General features: G+C 37.0%; 2 protein-coding genes and 1 long non-coding RNA gene across 6 annotated transcripts in view; 2 read left to right on the top strand and 1 right to left on the bottom strand.

Moving 5' to 3' along the window:
* LOC116167191 overlaps nucleotides 1–5,210 on the top strand; it is a 164,149-nt gene extending 158,939 nt beyond the window's left edge. For all 3 annotated transcript variants that reach the window (XM_031482455.1, XM_031482456.1, XM_031482457.1), the window contains one exon: nucleotides 1,873–5,210. The gene's annotated coding sequence lies outside the window, so the exon portion shown is untranslated. The remainder of the gene's footprint in view (nucleotides 1–1,872) is intronic.
* A 4,443-nt stretch (nucleotides 5,211–9,653) lies between these two features.
* Nucleotides 9,654–12,065, top strand: LOC116167209. 2 transcript variants are annotated; one of them, XR_004144479.1, is made up of 4 exons: nucleotides 9,654–10,192; nucleotides 10,257–10,364; nucleotides 10,422–10,513; nucleotides 11,785–12,065. It is a non-coding gene; the product is annotated as an uncharacterized LOC116167209 (long non-coding RNA). The 2 variants fall into 2 exon arrangements; XR_004144478.1 differs by having other exon boundaries at nucleotides 10,120–10,364.
* A 726-nt stretch (nucleotides 12,066–12,791) lies between these two features.
* Nucleotides 12,792–14,132, bottom strand: LOC116166423. Its single transcript, XM_031481376.1, has one exon. It carries the CDS (start codon nucleotides 14,130–14,132, stop codon nucleotides 12,792–12,794), a length of 1,341 nt encoding a protein of 446 aa, XP_031337236.1.
* Nucleotides 14,133–15,298: the final 1,166 nt, after the last annotated feature.

Below are 15,298 nucleotides of genomic sequence, written 5' to 3'. Positions count from 1 at the left end.
CACTTTACCGACCGCACCTTTTACTTTTGTAGCCGCACCTGTCACATTGCTAAATGTCTAAAATGACTGACAGATTAACATTAATCAACAGTTATATATGAAACTTGAAATTTTATATTAAAATACAATTTCGGGTAATATTTATTTATTATACAAGACGATAAAGGGATATTTTAACCATTGAGACCACGAGATGATTAGTTTCCATTTATCGTCGTGTATAATACAAAACTTCATTTTATAGGACTGCAGGTGCCATAAAAATTATTGGAAAGCTTCTGATAATCCTAAATTTAATTTAGAGACGTCAAAAATAGCAGGCTTAGGTTCTGCCGTCGCGATCGTTTCCATAGAAACAGAATTGTCATTATGTTCTGAACGTCATTTTATATCGTGCATTTGAAATAAGAATGTTCGATCGCACTTTATCTACCCTTACGGTTAAAGGACGGCTTGGCCTACTCATCCAAAATTATTAAAATCTCATTTTAACATACGCTATAAAATGAAATTTAATACAACAGTCGTCAGTAAAGGACATTACTTCACTCGGAAATTGAACTACTCGGTGCCAAAGCGGCCTCGTACTTCAATATTTCCTCGCCAGTTTTATGTAAATAACTATGTGTAGCGGATACATCAGTACCAGGATATCGTGTACCGTGATCAGTACCGTTCGTACCGGTAGGTCACATTATCTTAACCATTTAAGAACAGACTTCTGCTTTAATTGCGGTACATTTAGCATTTTAATATTCTTCCGGTATATCAGGTGTAAACCAATTTTTCATAACTATATGAAAGGGGATATAAATTACATTTAAAATGTGTCTGAAGCAGAATGCTGTTCATATAGTAAGATTTGGGTTTTACTAAATACGTCTACAGCGTGTGGAATAAGTATTATCCAAAATATCCATCACGTTTTTTCGATAATTTAAGATACGTGTTCATGGCTTTCCCGACATTACCCACATGAGAAATTAGGTTTACAAATTACCGTGCGATCGTCAAAAATTTATTATTCTCAGAAAGGTTAAAGATAAAAATGGGTATAAATTTGCAATGAACACGACATGAATAAATTTTCGTAACTGAAGTTCGGGAAAAGTGTTTTTGCAGCCCAACAAAGTTGAACATAACAATGAAAAAGCGTACAAAATTCAATTTAATAAAAATTACGGGCGCCTATTTCGCTTAGAGGCTGCGTCCGTGATTTATTAAATATCACTTTTGACTGATAAAAACATGTTTTATATTTGGAAATAGAGACATATATCTCATCAATGAAATGTCAGTAATGCTGATATGCGCGATCAATACATTTCAATTTTTGTACGTGACACACTGGAAGTTTTAACTTAGGATGGGATGGGGGTTAGTAACTGAAACCCTACCAGACTGAAATGAATAAAACATCGACATTGTAGTTGTCTTTTGCATTGTTCCCTAAATACGTGTGCATATAGTGCACGTTAGTTAAATATTGCATAATTTCCAACAATCCAACAGTGTTAGAATTTGGAAAATCCTTGATAAAACTGATTTTCCCGATTTTTACGCTGGTAGATCTTCGCAGTTTCTAATAACCGCAACTATGGAATGTTTGTGAAAAAAGAGAATATGGAGAATCAGAAAAATTTTAACATATCTACATTCCATACCGGGAATTGAGACGAAAAAGTGTTCATAATTCCACATTGCTGTAATATTTATTAATAATGTCCATATAGTGTTTGAGGTTTGTGTAATTGTCGAATTCGTTGACTCGTTTATTCAACCACCGCACTCATTTTGAACAACAAACATCACATCATATTTTAAACATAATCCGAAATAACGAAATTGTTAATTCTTTGTTTTATTTTACAGGGAATCGTTATCTAAAATTCACCATGGCCGATCAGAGCACTTAATCTGAATAAGCTGGTTTCTCAGGCGTACAACAGTAGGTCTCTGAATGTGTTACCTAATTTAATTTTAAGGACTAAAATTGGGTTTTTATATTTATACGTAAATTGTAATTTTGACTTTCACAATTTTTATACAGTTTGAGTACCTTTATTATACAGAATTTGATACAGAGGAATGTCGCTACACTTAAAATTTTATATAAGATATTATTCAGCAAGTAGTACCAACTACCAAAATGTGATTTTTAGTATTAGGTAGATCATGTTTAAATAGCTCCATGTAATCGCTGGCTACAATAGGTAGGTATATTCCAATTTGATAGAGTTAAAACTCGTCCAAAAATTTGTGTTAGTAAGGATTTGGTTGTTGTTTATGTACATACAGTGTAGCCAAGATAAGATAACAGCATGGGAGAATTGGAAACCATAAGAGATACACATGAACTTCATACTTTTATATGGACCGGGGAAAAAGTACATACTATATTGAGTAGAATTTTTTATTACGAATACAATGATGACAATATGATTCTTTATTAGGTATGTGGTTTACAGGAACCATCAATCAATTGTTTTGACATTTTTCGCCTACTAGATACACCAAAATGTAATAACAAGCTATTTTTCTGACGTAAATGGTAAACCATTTTTAAAATTTTGGTGTAGTAACCGTTCACAAAATCTCCAAATAATTCATTCATGGTTCGTTTACATGACATAATAAAGAATCATCTTGTGCCATCGTTGTATATTAGTAATAAAAAATGCTACTCAATACAGTATGTACTTTTTCCAGATCATACACAAATATGAAGTTGATGATGGTTGCAGGGTTGCAGTCGCAGTGAAAATCTGTGAGAAATATCTTGTAGAGCTTACAAAGTTCCTATGAAAGCGTTAGTTGTTTCTTGATATGTGTTCAAACAGTGTACCGTAAACCAATGAGCCCGAGGGAACATCAGTCCGGGACCGTAAATTTGGAAAAGAGAGAATTGGCCAACAACCAAGCTTCACTTGTACACAAAATTGATGAAAAATAGTTAATGAAAATTTATTTATATAAGGTTAACCTAACAGATAAATATGGGTTATACTCCATGGAGTTACTAAATTACAAAAGGTATACTAGGACGCTGAGGCTAATCAAAGGTGTAATGGTCATCGAAGATCGTTGATAAAATTCTTTCGTAATCGTGGATAGGTTGGTATTCGTTTCTTTGATGCGGTATGACGGTGTGCACACCTGGTGATTGGACGCGTCAAAATGGAGAGTGCCGTATGGGAGCGACCCTTTACGGCTACGGAGTAGTCGGCAGTTTATCTCCGTGAATCGGTGAACTGGTACCATCAGATAATGCCGAAACGACCTCAACGTCCTCAAGGATTATTAGCTTGCCTCACTTGTACACAGCTAACACTATTTATTACATTTAAATTTAATAAAGCTTGATTGAAAGGCGACTAGCCTGAACGGTGACCGATTTGTAAAAGGAAACGTATAACGAGGTAGGTACGAGATCTGCGTGGTATGATTCTCCGTACAGCGATAATGCCAAATATTTATCAATTGATATTTGTGCATTTTCCTGAATATACAAGGTGTGTCGTACCAACAGGGTCAGAAAAAAATAAAAATGAATATGGTTAATTTTGGTTTTGTTTTTAAAATATTTTCGGTACTGATCGGAATTTTCGAATTTTTAAAACATGATTTTACTAAGCCCTGAAGTACACAACTTTTTCCTAATTTAACCGACTGTGTATCTCTATGGTTTCTGATTTCCTGATGCTGTTCATTCTTATATAGACACACTGTATAGGGTAGGTAAGTAATATTGCTCACATCTTCTGAATCATCGAACTAAACCGAACATATATAGCATATATAATCAATAATACTCGTAGATACATGATGATGTTACGCAGTAGGTACATTTTAAAACAAAACAAACTTTTGGACGTGCTATGTAACTTAAGTGGCAAATTAAGAACCCTTTTGTGCAAAAACCCATTCTGTGTTATTAAAAGAATAGATGTAGGTATCTACAGAATGTGTTACATTATCAATAGTAGGTAATTGTTGAAATAGTAGTAATTGGAATGATATATCACCTACTGTGTATTGCATCTAGAATCGGAATTATTGCTAACTTCCTTATTATTGAAGATACTGTCCGTTATATAACCAAATATAACGTATTTTTTCTTAGGATTGCGATGGTCAAATTTTGAACATAAAACTAGGGGCATATTCAGCAAAATATCATTTTTTAACGGACACTATGTTTTTCATATGTTGAAATAAAATAAAACTGAGGATAAAAAAACAACAATTAATTAATCGCAGGGGTCAAAGCATTAAACATGCAATGTAAAAAAATTAATTTTAAGGCACAGCTTATAGCTACGATAGTTTGCTTTTTTTAGGTTCTTTGTACCGATACAAAAAAGGATTTTTAGCGTCGAGTTTTAAACGAGACTGTTATGCTTTCTCCCAATCGTCCGATCGCACGCTCGATGGCTTTATGTCCATCAATTTAAAAGAGAACGGATGAACAGATTACGATTAAAGTTTGCAGGTGGATTCTTTGTAAAATTTGGAGATCGGAGTTCGTGAATTGGTAATGTAGGTCCAAAAATAAGGAAGGCTCTCTCCGTTAGTTATGAACTGAAATGCATGAAATAAAAATAAAAGTAGTAAGTAAACAGTTCTTCGATGATCGATCGGTCAAACAGTCATCACAAAGTGATCCATCTTTCAGGCTGATCATTTTCAGTTTTTCATGAAAAACTAGTGTCCCTTAGAAAGTTACATATTTCAAAATATACGTGACGCAGAGATTCATGATTTTAATATCTACAGATCAAAAGATTATGGACGTTCGATTATTTTTATCACAATTTCCTGGTGTTTTGAAACAAATTGAACCTGCTGTGATAGTTGATCTGTGGATATTAATAAATGATGAGTATCTCTACGTCATATTGTCAATTTTGAAATATGAAACTTTCTAAGGGACAATAGTTCACCACGAAAAATGAAAAATTGAAAACTATGCTCTGCTAAATGCCTAAAAGAAAAATATGTAAAAATATACATGTTTGATTTACATAAATGTTAATTTGTTGAATATCTCGATAATCCGATACTCCAATCGAAGTAGGTAAGTTAGCAATAGTTCTGAATGCATTTGGAATACACTGTATAGAGGAGGGATTGTTTTAAACGAGGCAGTTCAAGAATATTTTATTGTACTAGTACACGTTGTAATTTTGTATTGACGTTAATAAATAATTGTTTTAACAACTGTATTTCTTATAAATGTTACATGGTTGTATTGTACACAGCTGTATTGCAGTAAAAACTTATGTTAATTAAATGTATGTAAAAAATGTTTGACAGCACCCCAACTCAAAAAGTCAGATTTATAACATTTTTATGGCAAAACAAACGAAGCCAGGATCACCAATTACTTACTATGCTGCATTCATTATAAGAAGGTAGTAGATCACGCTGTGTTTGAAGACACACACACACACACCCTCACCCTCACAGGAAAAATATAAAACGGCACAAAATTTGAAAAATATAAGTCAAACGATATCACGCACCCTCTTTGAAATTGACAGCTAATGACAGAATTCGTCACTCGTTTCTTTTCAGGGTAATACTGACTCATGTTTTAACCAATAACAGTGAAGGTCAAAATGTCCCTGTGCTTTATACCGCTACCATCTACCCTGCACATCACCCTGATAATATTCTGTGTCGTTAAACCGACCCCTTCTGCGGCCGCCCCAAGTACTTCTCTCGTGGTGACTCCATCTCATTCACTTGAAAAAGGGATGCTCATGCAAAAGTCGAGGTAGAGGTCATTCCCTCTTCAGTTACTTTGTGAAGGTAAGTACCCAGTCTACCGTGTCTCGTGAGAAAGTGGCTAAGCAGATATTTTACCTCCCCAGACCTGCGTCCAACCCACTCCGGCACACTCAGTTTCGTGATGTGCGTCCAATAGTTTCAGCCACCCCAGTGTCCGCCATGGACTGGTGCAGAAACCTTGAAGGTGTGCCAGACGGCCATGAAATTTTGCTGTCCAAAAGGGGGGCCTCCCCACGAATTATTTCCTGATATGCTGCTTTTGAAAGTAAACCGTGCATAACTTTTACATGCGACAACCAATTGGTCTAAGATTTTGCATACTTTAGTGGTGCCTAGATAAGGTCTCTTCCCTTACACCTCAAGAACGGATTGTCGGAAGAGGGTACTCACAAACGGCGATTGAGACGTGGTGCACAATTTATACTTGTTTATTATTCTCTCGAAAAAGTTTCATTACCGAATCAAAGACGCACATTGGCCGATAGGATCGGTATCAACCCCTGATTAACCGATTCGGGAATGTACCTATAGGTATCATCCATGTGCTCCAGATCTTCGAGCTGGATTTCCGCTATAATTTCTCGCAACCTTTCGGTGCCCATTCTGAACGCATTCCAGCTTGCGCTCCGGAATTCCCACTGCACGTAATTGTGGTCGCTAATGTTTCCTGTTGCAGAACTTCCCAATCGTTCACTCTCGTCCGAACTCAAGCAACACATCAACTTCACTGAATTAAAATATAACGAAATGTCAAGGCCAAATTTAGAAAAATGATGGAGTAATATTGTTTACTTAAGAACGTGCAAGTGTGTCAAGTTACTATTGAAATTTTAGATAAAACCACAGACAACATATGTTATCTTATGCTATTGCAATGCATAGACCTCCGTCTACCGCAACGGAACTGTTTCCATTCGGATTTAACAAATACATTAATGATATTAAACAAAAAGCGGATTTTTACTCGCTAGTAGGGGACCTGAACCCAAGAATACAATTATTTTACTCTTTGCCTGAACCTAGATATCTTGCGCGACGAAATTAATGCTTTAAACTACTTGGACATTCAGAGCATAACAATATGTCAACCATCAACCACTATAGAAGATCTAAGATTGTCATGTCTTGACTATATTTATATGTACATACAACATCGATTAGGTACTTCATTATGAATCTTTCGTGTTAAGAATTAGAATTACGGATCAGTATGCAAACATAATTAACGTGAAAATGCATGAGGAATTTGTTGCCAACTCAAAATTGATTGCTAACCGTAAAAATTTATTTTTTCCGGTAATACATTATACCTATAAGTATTTAAAACGTGATCTGAATAATGATTCGTGGCTATTCGTGAATAACTAAAGGGTTTTAGTTAAATTTAAGAACCGTGACGTACTATATGTAGAGCAATGTCGACCATTTATAGATTTGGACTATGGATATGGATTTGTAACATACAGAAATCAACTAAACTTACTTCTTAAAGCAACAAAAGTCAAGTTAACCAAAATAAAAATTCTGGAGGTCTATGGAAGTTGTTCATCCAATTTTCGATTCAGATTAAGGTGGCGTTTACAAAAAGTGCAAAAGTTGCGTTGTGATTTCCTAATAACTTTGTTTCGAGGTAAAAAAATAAATTTCTGTTAACGACCGATGGATGCTGAGGGTTTAAGCTTGTGAATGAAGTTAAATTTGATTTGATTTTTTTATCAGTGTGTGATAAAAATGAAAATATATATTTTATATGGTAGGTTTTTAAGAACTTCTTTCTTAAATAACGGCGAAAATGCAGGAATTAGCTAAATAATTTTTGTTTCATGCAAATGTCGGAAGATTATATATTTGAATGAATGTTATTTCAACCAAAACTATATACCAAAAAGGAAGTTATTGTGGAAACAAATTTCCACTCTTTCAATGTAAACGCCACCTTAAAGTCACTAAATATAGAAAATACCGCAATCCATTGGGCTCGTGTGTTAGAGAGAGAACGCATGATTTTTGCCCAAAAATGGCGGAAGTTACCAGATTCTAGTAACTTTAATGTTAGGGATTGTTCCACCAGGAGATATCTATATATATTTTTACTAGCTGACCCGACGGACGTTGTCCGCTTTCCTAGCTATGCATACCTAATCAATTTGAACTGGAATAAATAATAACAAAAAATTATTTCAAGAAATTTACTGTGCCTAGCGCAGGTAACACCCGCCCCACCTGCGCATGCACGATTCTGCCCTTTTATGTCTAAGAATATGTGTACCAAATTCGGTTCCAATCGGTTCAACCGTTTAGCCGGAAAAGAGATTTTTACACACTTTCCCCAAAATCTCCCCATCTCTCCCCAGAATAATAAAAAATAAACGCACTTCTATGTAGTGTATTCGCTTGGCCACTGGCGCAACATAATCCCGGGGCTTCAGTTTTTAACTTAAAAGCCTTGCAATGTGGACAGACAAAGTTCATTGGTCTAATAGCAACGATTTACTGTAAACTGTAATCGATTGTTACGTGAGAATTAAATGCAGCTCGATAGGGATTAAAGGGGACATTGCTGCTCGTCAGTTTGACGTACTCGTATATACCGGGGGGTGCACGGTAAGTAGGAACATGGGGATTTAACATGGGAAATTAGTTTTATGCAATATCCTGCCCTCCTGTACATTTTACAGAAAAAAATTGTAGACTTTAAAGTTGTTCAGAATTAAAAGGTGCATACAAAACTGTTTTTAGTAGCAATAGCCATGACTTTTTTTTTTTTTACTTACACTAAGGTACTATAATATCACAGTTTCTGAACACACAACACAAGACAGGCGTGATTACATTTACTTATTTACTACACAAATATACATAAAGACAAAAATTTAAAAATATCACAGATGGTTTGCAATGCCAATTTGTTGGATGAACGCGAGAGTATTTTTACATTGCTCTTCATTTTTGAAGTTATTTTCCCATATCGGGTTTATATTAAATATCACACGTACATTCATATACTGCGGACAAATAGAAATAATGTGATGTGGTGTTAAATTAACACCACATTGTTCGCATAATGGCCGTTCTTCACCTGCCAACAAATACCCCTGAGTGAGAGCAGTATGCCCCAGACGGAGTCTGTACAGCCTGATCAAGTTCAAACGTCTAACGTCGATATAGAATAGCGGATCCAGACTAGGTTTGATCCTTTTCAAAGCCGTATCAGACTCCGACCACTGCTCACTCCACCGCTCATAGATTTTACTTTTCACGAGTCCACGCCGTGCAGTAGATGACATACTCGTGAAGTCAATATTCTCCAATTGGAGGTGGTTTAATACCTCTCTAGCCCTAACACCTAACGATCTACATCTGTATAGACGAGCAATGGTAGTCGCATCAGTAAGGGATCTAAAATTTGGATGTTTATCATCTAACCTTACTTTTATATAGTAGTTTGCAACAATCTGTTTCCGGCGAAGAGCTAGAGGGGGAATATTTGCCTCGACGTAGAGCGATGGAACTGGACTTGTTGGATATGCTCCCAAAGAATATCGAATAGCCAGGTTCTGAATCTTATCAAGTTCCCCAAGTAAAGCATTATTGCCACACGTAGAGTACGCTGCACATCCATAATCCATCCTTGATAGGATGAGGGCCTTATATATATCCAGTAGGGTCTTATGGTGAGCTCCCCACCTATGATGAGCGAGAACTCTCATGATGTTCAGCGATTTTCTACATGTAGCAGTAACATTATTTAAATGCTTTGACCACCGTAATTCCCGGTCAAAGGTAAGCCCGAGAAACTTGACTTCCTGAACAACACTGATTACACGATCATTCATTAGTAGCACAGGATCATAGTGCGGTCTACGGAGTCGGCAAAAGTGGACAGCCTTTGTCTTTTCCTCCGACAGCACAAACCCGACCGCATTGGCGTTACTACAGATTTTGTTTATGGCCACTTGTAGACTTCGAGTTATTGCACCGACCGTCTTACCAGAACAACAAACCATTAAATCATCAACATACAAACATTTATCAATCATCCCCTCAACACCTTTAGCTATTTCGTTTATGGCGATGCCAAACAGGGAACAGCTAAGTGTTGACCCCTGCGGCACACCATTTTCTAAAACATACTCTTTTGAGTGGATGTCACCGATTCTTACAACAAACTTTCTGTTCTCTAGAAAGGATTGTATAAATTTTGGTAACTTCCCTCGAAGATTGTATTTATACATATTCTGCAATATTCCATATCACCAAGTCATGTCGTAAGCGCCCTTTATATCAAAGAAAACCGCAAGCAGGTGTTCACCACTGTCAAATGCACTCAGAATTCTATCGGTCAATTTGACCAAATGGTCAGCCGTTGCCCGTCCCTTCCGAAAACCCGTTTGATAAGGTACGTATATATTATTATCTTCAAGAAATGTTTGCAGCCGCACATTAACCATTTTCTCTAGCAGTTTTCCCAAGCAAGACGTTAAACTAATTGGGCGATAACTTTGTGCCAGCAACGGATCTTTTCCAGGTTTCGGTATAGGAATGACAACGGCCTGTTTCCATTCCGAGGGGTAAGTATGTTCATTCCAACAAATATTAAAGAAATCTAATACTTTGTTGCATTTCAGGAGTACAGTGATGAAACATCTGGTTGTGGATTTCGTCTTCTCCCGGTGAACATGACTTGGTGTTACGGATAGCGATATTCAACTCTTCTAAGGTAAACGGAGTATTATAATTTAAGTTTTCCTTAGTATCAAAAATAATAGGATTGGATTCTTTATGTTGTTTAGTGTGAAGAAATGTATCCGCATAATTTTTGGAGCTACTAACTTGGTAAAATTGGGTTGCTATGATATCCGATATATCCTCTGGTTTGTTTGTGATTTGTCCCTCTGAATCTCGCAAGAAGGCCAGACTATTGCAACCAATTTTACCTGATACGGCTCCAACCTTTTTCCACACTTCCTTGCTAGTAGTGTCCGGTGTAATCGTGGACACGTATTGATTCCAGGAGCTCCTCTGTGCTTCCAGTATTTTTCGGCGACACTCCGAACGACGTTTCTTAATAGTATATTAAGATACAAGTGTATAATCAAGTCTTTAAAGCACGCGCAACGAGTTTAAGGGCACGACGCAAAGCGGAGTGCCTTTAACGTTGCAAGTGCTTTAAAGACCAATTATACACGTGTATCTTATAGTATTTTTTATTATACCTGCAGTATAATTTAAAAATAGGAAATACAATGAAATCATATTGACGTTATACTCGAATACATGTTTAATTAAGTGGGCTGGGTGTTCGTAATTTCACGATTGCCATGGAAATGTCACTTGACGTTTGCTTATAAAAATTATCGTCTTTGTGAATTAAACGATTTCCGTTGAAAAAGATAATACACCGTCCATTAAATCGATTGTTGTAAAATCTAAACAAACGTTGGTAGGTGTAAAATCCAACTCCAGTAAAGCCTATTATAAAGAATATGAAAAGTTGTTTCCATGGATGAATAGGAAGTTACTTACGAAATACAGTCTTAAATGCATCCATAATGCTGGCATATATGAAGGAAATGTCAAAGGTATTTAAATCTTCTATCTTTTGGTGCATTCATTCAAAACTTCGAACAATGCTGCGATTAAAAAGTAGAACAGATTTGGAAGCATACCCTAAATTATGCGCGTTTGTGAAAGCTTCAACCAAAGGATAGGTACAAAAGCCAAAGAAATGTTCTGCATTTACAGAAAGCGACCTAAGAGGAGTTTTTATTTCATCCAGATGACAGTTTCAAAAGTCATACTTGAAGTATCGTTACTTAGCAACTTTAAAGCACGTGTGTTTTAAAGGCCCTTTTTCGCACGCATTTGAGTGTTTAAAACTGAGATTGTGATTCAGGTATAATAAAAAAATTATTAAATTGTCCAACGTAGGATTACGTCTAAATCTATATAAGGCTTGATTTTTTAATGATATTTTTTCTTTTATTTCAGACGACCACCACGGAACCATTTTTGCTTTATTGCCAGGTTTGGATTTTGGAATACTGGCGTTCGCAGCGTCTAATATAGCAGATGTAAGAGTTTTTAAACTTAAGCTATCTAGGGCTGGAGGGACGAACTTACTTGCAAAAAGTTCCCAATCTGCTTGTGGGATCTTAAATCTAGCCACTGATCTTATCGTGGGATTTTTGCCTCTAACAGAAATGATTATGGGAAAATGATCGCTGTGATGGAGATCAGTTTCCACCTCCCATTCAAAATTACAGTATATATTTGGAGACCATATAGAAAGATCAATTGCGTCGAATGTTCCGGATCTCACGTTGAAAAACGTGGCCGAACCGTTATTCAAGATACTTAAGTTATCGTTTTCTATGAGTTCCAATAACTCTTTGCCTCGGGCATCATTTGAGGTAGAGCCCCAAACAATTTTGTGGGAATTGAAATCTCCGACAAGAACAAAGGGTGTTGGGAGCTGATTTATAATTTGTCTAATTTGTTCTACTTCATATGCTGTATTAGGAACGTAGATGTTACAAAGTGTAAAAGTTTTAACAATTTCAAATTGTACTGCTACAGCTTGGTAAGTTGTATTTAATTCAACCCTTTTATATGGTGTGCCTTTTCTAATGAGAAAAGCCACTCCTCCACAGGCTCTTTCAGGTGAGTAAAAATCTTTCCTTACCAGACTGAAATTTTTTATATTGTATTTTGATCTCGGTTTCAGGCGCGTCTCTTGAAGAGCAATACACAATGGTGTATACTTTTGAATTAAGAGTTTCAGTTCGTTGAAATTGTTAGATAGTCCCCGACAGTTCCATTGGATAATTTTTGTTGTATCCATTTTAAAAGTAAGTAGAAACAAACACAGTAGAATAATTTAACATGTAAATAAAATAAAAAATTACAGTGTATATGGGACTATTACAAACAATTAACAGTTTCACATGATAGACAAAGACAAGAAAACATATCACAGATGTAATCACAGATTAAATTTACTGACTAAAAATTTGCGGATCACCTGCCGTTTTACGAGGCATTCTGGGCTTGCCTTTTGGCCAACCTTTCTTTTTCTTTTGTTGTTTGGCCTCCTGCACTGTCTGCGAATCGACAGAGGTGATGCTGGAGGACCTTGTCCTAGCTAATGACATCCTACGCTTTGACCCTCGCGTTTCCACGTCCATGGTCTCAACTTCCGATGCAGTGGTCGGCTCTAAGAACTGAATACTTGTTTCGCTTACTTGCGAGATAGGCTTTGATTTATGAAGTCCAGATGCATGTCGAGAAAGTTGTTCGATTTTGGTGGTAAGTACCTTCATGCAACTTTTCATCTCTTCCTGTATTATTTTTCTGATTTCAGGCACAGTATTAGAGTGATTTGAAGGTGACGCAGCGGTTATCTGCGCGAATGACATGCTAGGCACCACTAGGGTGTCCACCTTTTTCTTCGCCTCAGGGTACGACAACTTGTGCAATATCTTTACTTCCTGAATTTTCATTTCCTGCTTGTAAACTTCGCAGGATTTTGCAATTGCTTTATGGGGTCCTTTACAATTTGGGCACTCCACAGGAATTTCACATAGAGTACCCTCGTGCGGGGATTTTCCACACACACATCTCTTCTCCTGTTTACAGTTTGTGGCGGAGTGTCCAAAACGCTGACAGTTGAAGCATCTTAAGGGGTTAGGTATGTAAGGACGTACTTGCAATGTATAAAATGCGGCCATTATTGATTTAGGTAAACGCGGAACGTTGAAGGTAAGAATGTGGTTAGGAGTATCGTGAAACTCTCCGTCGCGTTTCGTTCTTATACGCCTACCGCCAATGACACCCTGGGATTGTAAATTTTCCATTATCTCTTCAATGGTACAATTTAACAAGTCCTTACAATACACGACTCCCTTTGACGTGTTCAAAGCCATATGAGGTTCTACTTTCACCTCGAATTCACCAAGTCGCTTCGCTTTCAAAAATTGTTTAGATTGCTTGCTAGTTCGGGTTTCTATTAGTAATTCACCTTTCACTTTCTTTACATTTTTGACTTCTCCCAATAATCCATACAAAGACTTACTTATAAGGAAAGGACTTACGTTATTGAAGTCGCCTTCCTTCCTTTTTACAACCAGGAACCGGGGCACAGATTCCTCCGTCTCTCTGGTTGTGTTTTCCCGCATCGGGGGAAAAACCTCATCATCTGCTAGAGTTATGGTGGCACAAGTACGAGGATTGGAGCCACCATCCAATTCCTCGTTGGACCGAGCTTCCTGACGGTTCCGAAGGGGGTCCGGCCCAGACACCCCACCGCCCGAGTGGTTTGGATTATTTAAACTTTCCATACCTTTTTTTGCATTTTATAGCTACTGCCAGCTGTGCAGGGTGGAAAACTGAAACGGTGACAACAACGGAGCCCTGCCGAATCACTACTACCTTCATGATTTCGTTGCGTCACCAGGATACCTACTATCAGCGCCGAGCAGTCGCTTGATAACGGTCGGGTGAGGCCTGCCCGTTCCGCCTCCTTCCCGACCGGCACTGGGGACCATTCGAACCCCTGCGCCGTAATGTTCGATCGCGAAAAACCTGAATCCATAGCCATGTCAGTTGCGTTTTTATGCTACCGCCAGCACATCTACCGGCCGCCCCTAACATGGAGAACAGACGCCGACCCAGTAGCCGCTCACTATGAGACCGACGCTACTGGGATTTTGAAATACATGAAACACGAGGTACAGTACTATAACCACCACAGAAAGAAAAACAAACGACCTGGGATAGCTTAGCTTCACCACTGCTGGCAACAGTGGTTACTGAGCCCCCCCACCACGACAAGGTGCTTCCCTTGGAGGGGCCATGACTTTTGTTGTTTTATGAATTGCTACTAATAACAGAAATGTTGAAATTTATTTTTAAATTTGTGGGTATACCAAAAGCTTAATCAAACATGTAATAGTTATTTATGTATTAAGGGCATAATAGTGATGTTTATATTCTCGAGGGCGACAAGTTAAAGCTTTTTAGTCGCCTGAGAGTATAAACATCAGCTTATGCCCGTGGTACATACAAAATTTTATGTTTTACAAATAATTTTCTTCGTCAAAGTAAATATTCCTTTACAAAATAATTCATAATGTTTGATTAAGTATGCGTAGTTCGAATTTGTTAATATGATTGAAACCATCCAAACGTCAAACGTAATTTTAAATAATTCAATTCATCGTGAATGAGCAAGAAGTTCCAGAAACTATACGAAATAAGGCCAATCTTGTGATTTAGTAAGGTATTGACAATTAATAATTGACGTTTCTAATTTTCAATTACCTGCAAATATTTGTTTGTTTTGTCATTAAATATGAATGAGTTACTATGGTGATACTTAATGCCGCGTATCACAGATATAAAATGTGCTATGATAGGTTAGTAAGACATAATAGTATATTAAGATACAAGTGTATAATCAAGTCTTTAAAGCACGCGCAACGAGTTTAAGGGCACGACGCAAAGC

The sequence above is a fragment of the Photinus pyralis genome, unplaced genomic scaffold (assembly GCF_008802855.1).
Source record: "Photinus pyralis isolate 1611_PpyrPB1 unplaced genomic scaffold, Ppyr1.3 Ppyr1.4_LG3b, whole genome shotgun sequence".
NCBI classification, from domain to species: Eukaryota; Metazoa; Arthropoda; class Insecta; order Coleoptera; family Lampyridae; genus Photinus; species Photinus pyralis.
Note: the sequence above shows the minus strand (reverse complement) of the source record. Positions and strands in the feature narration are given on the sequence as shown.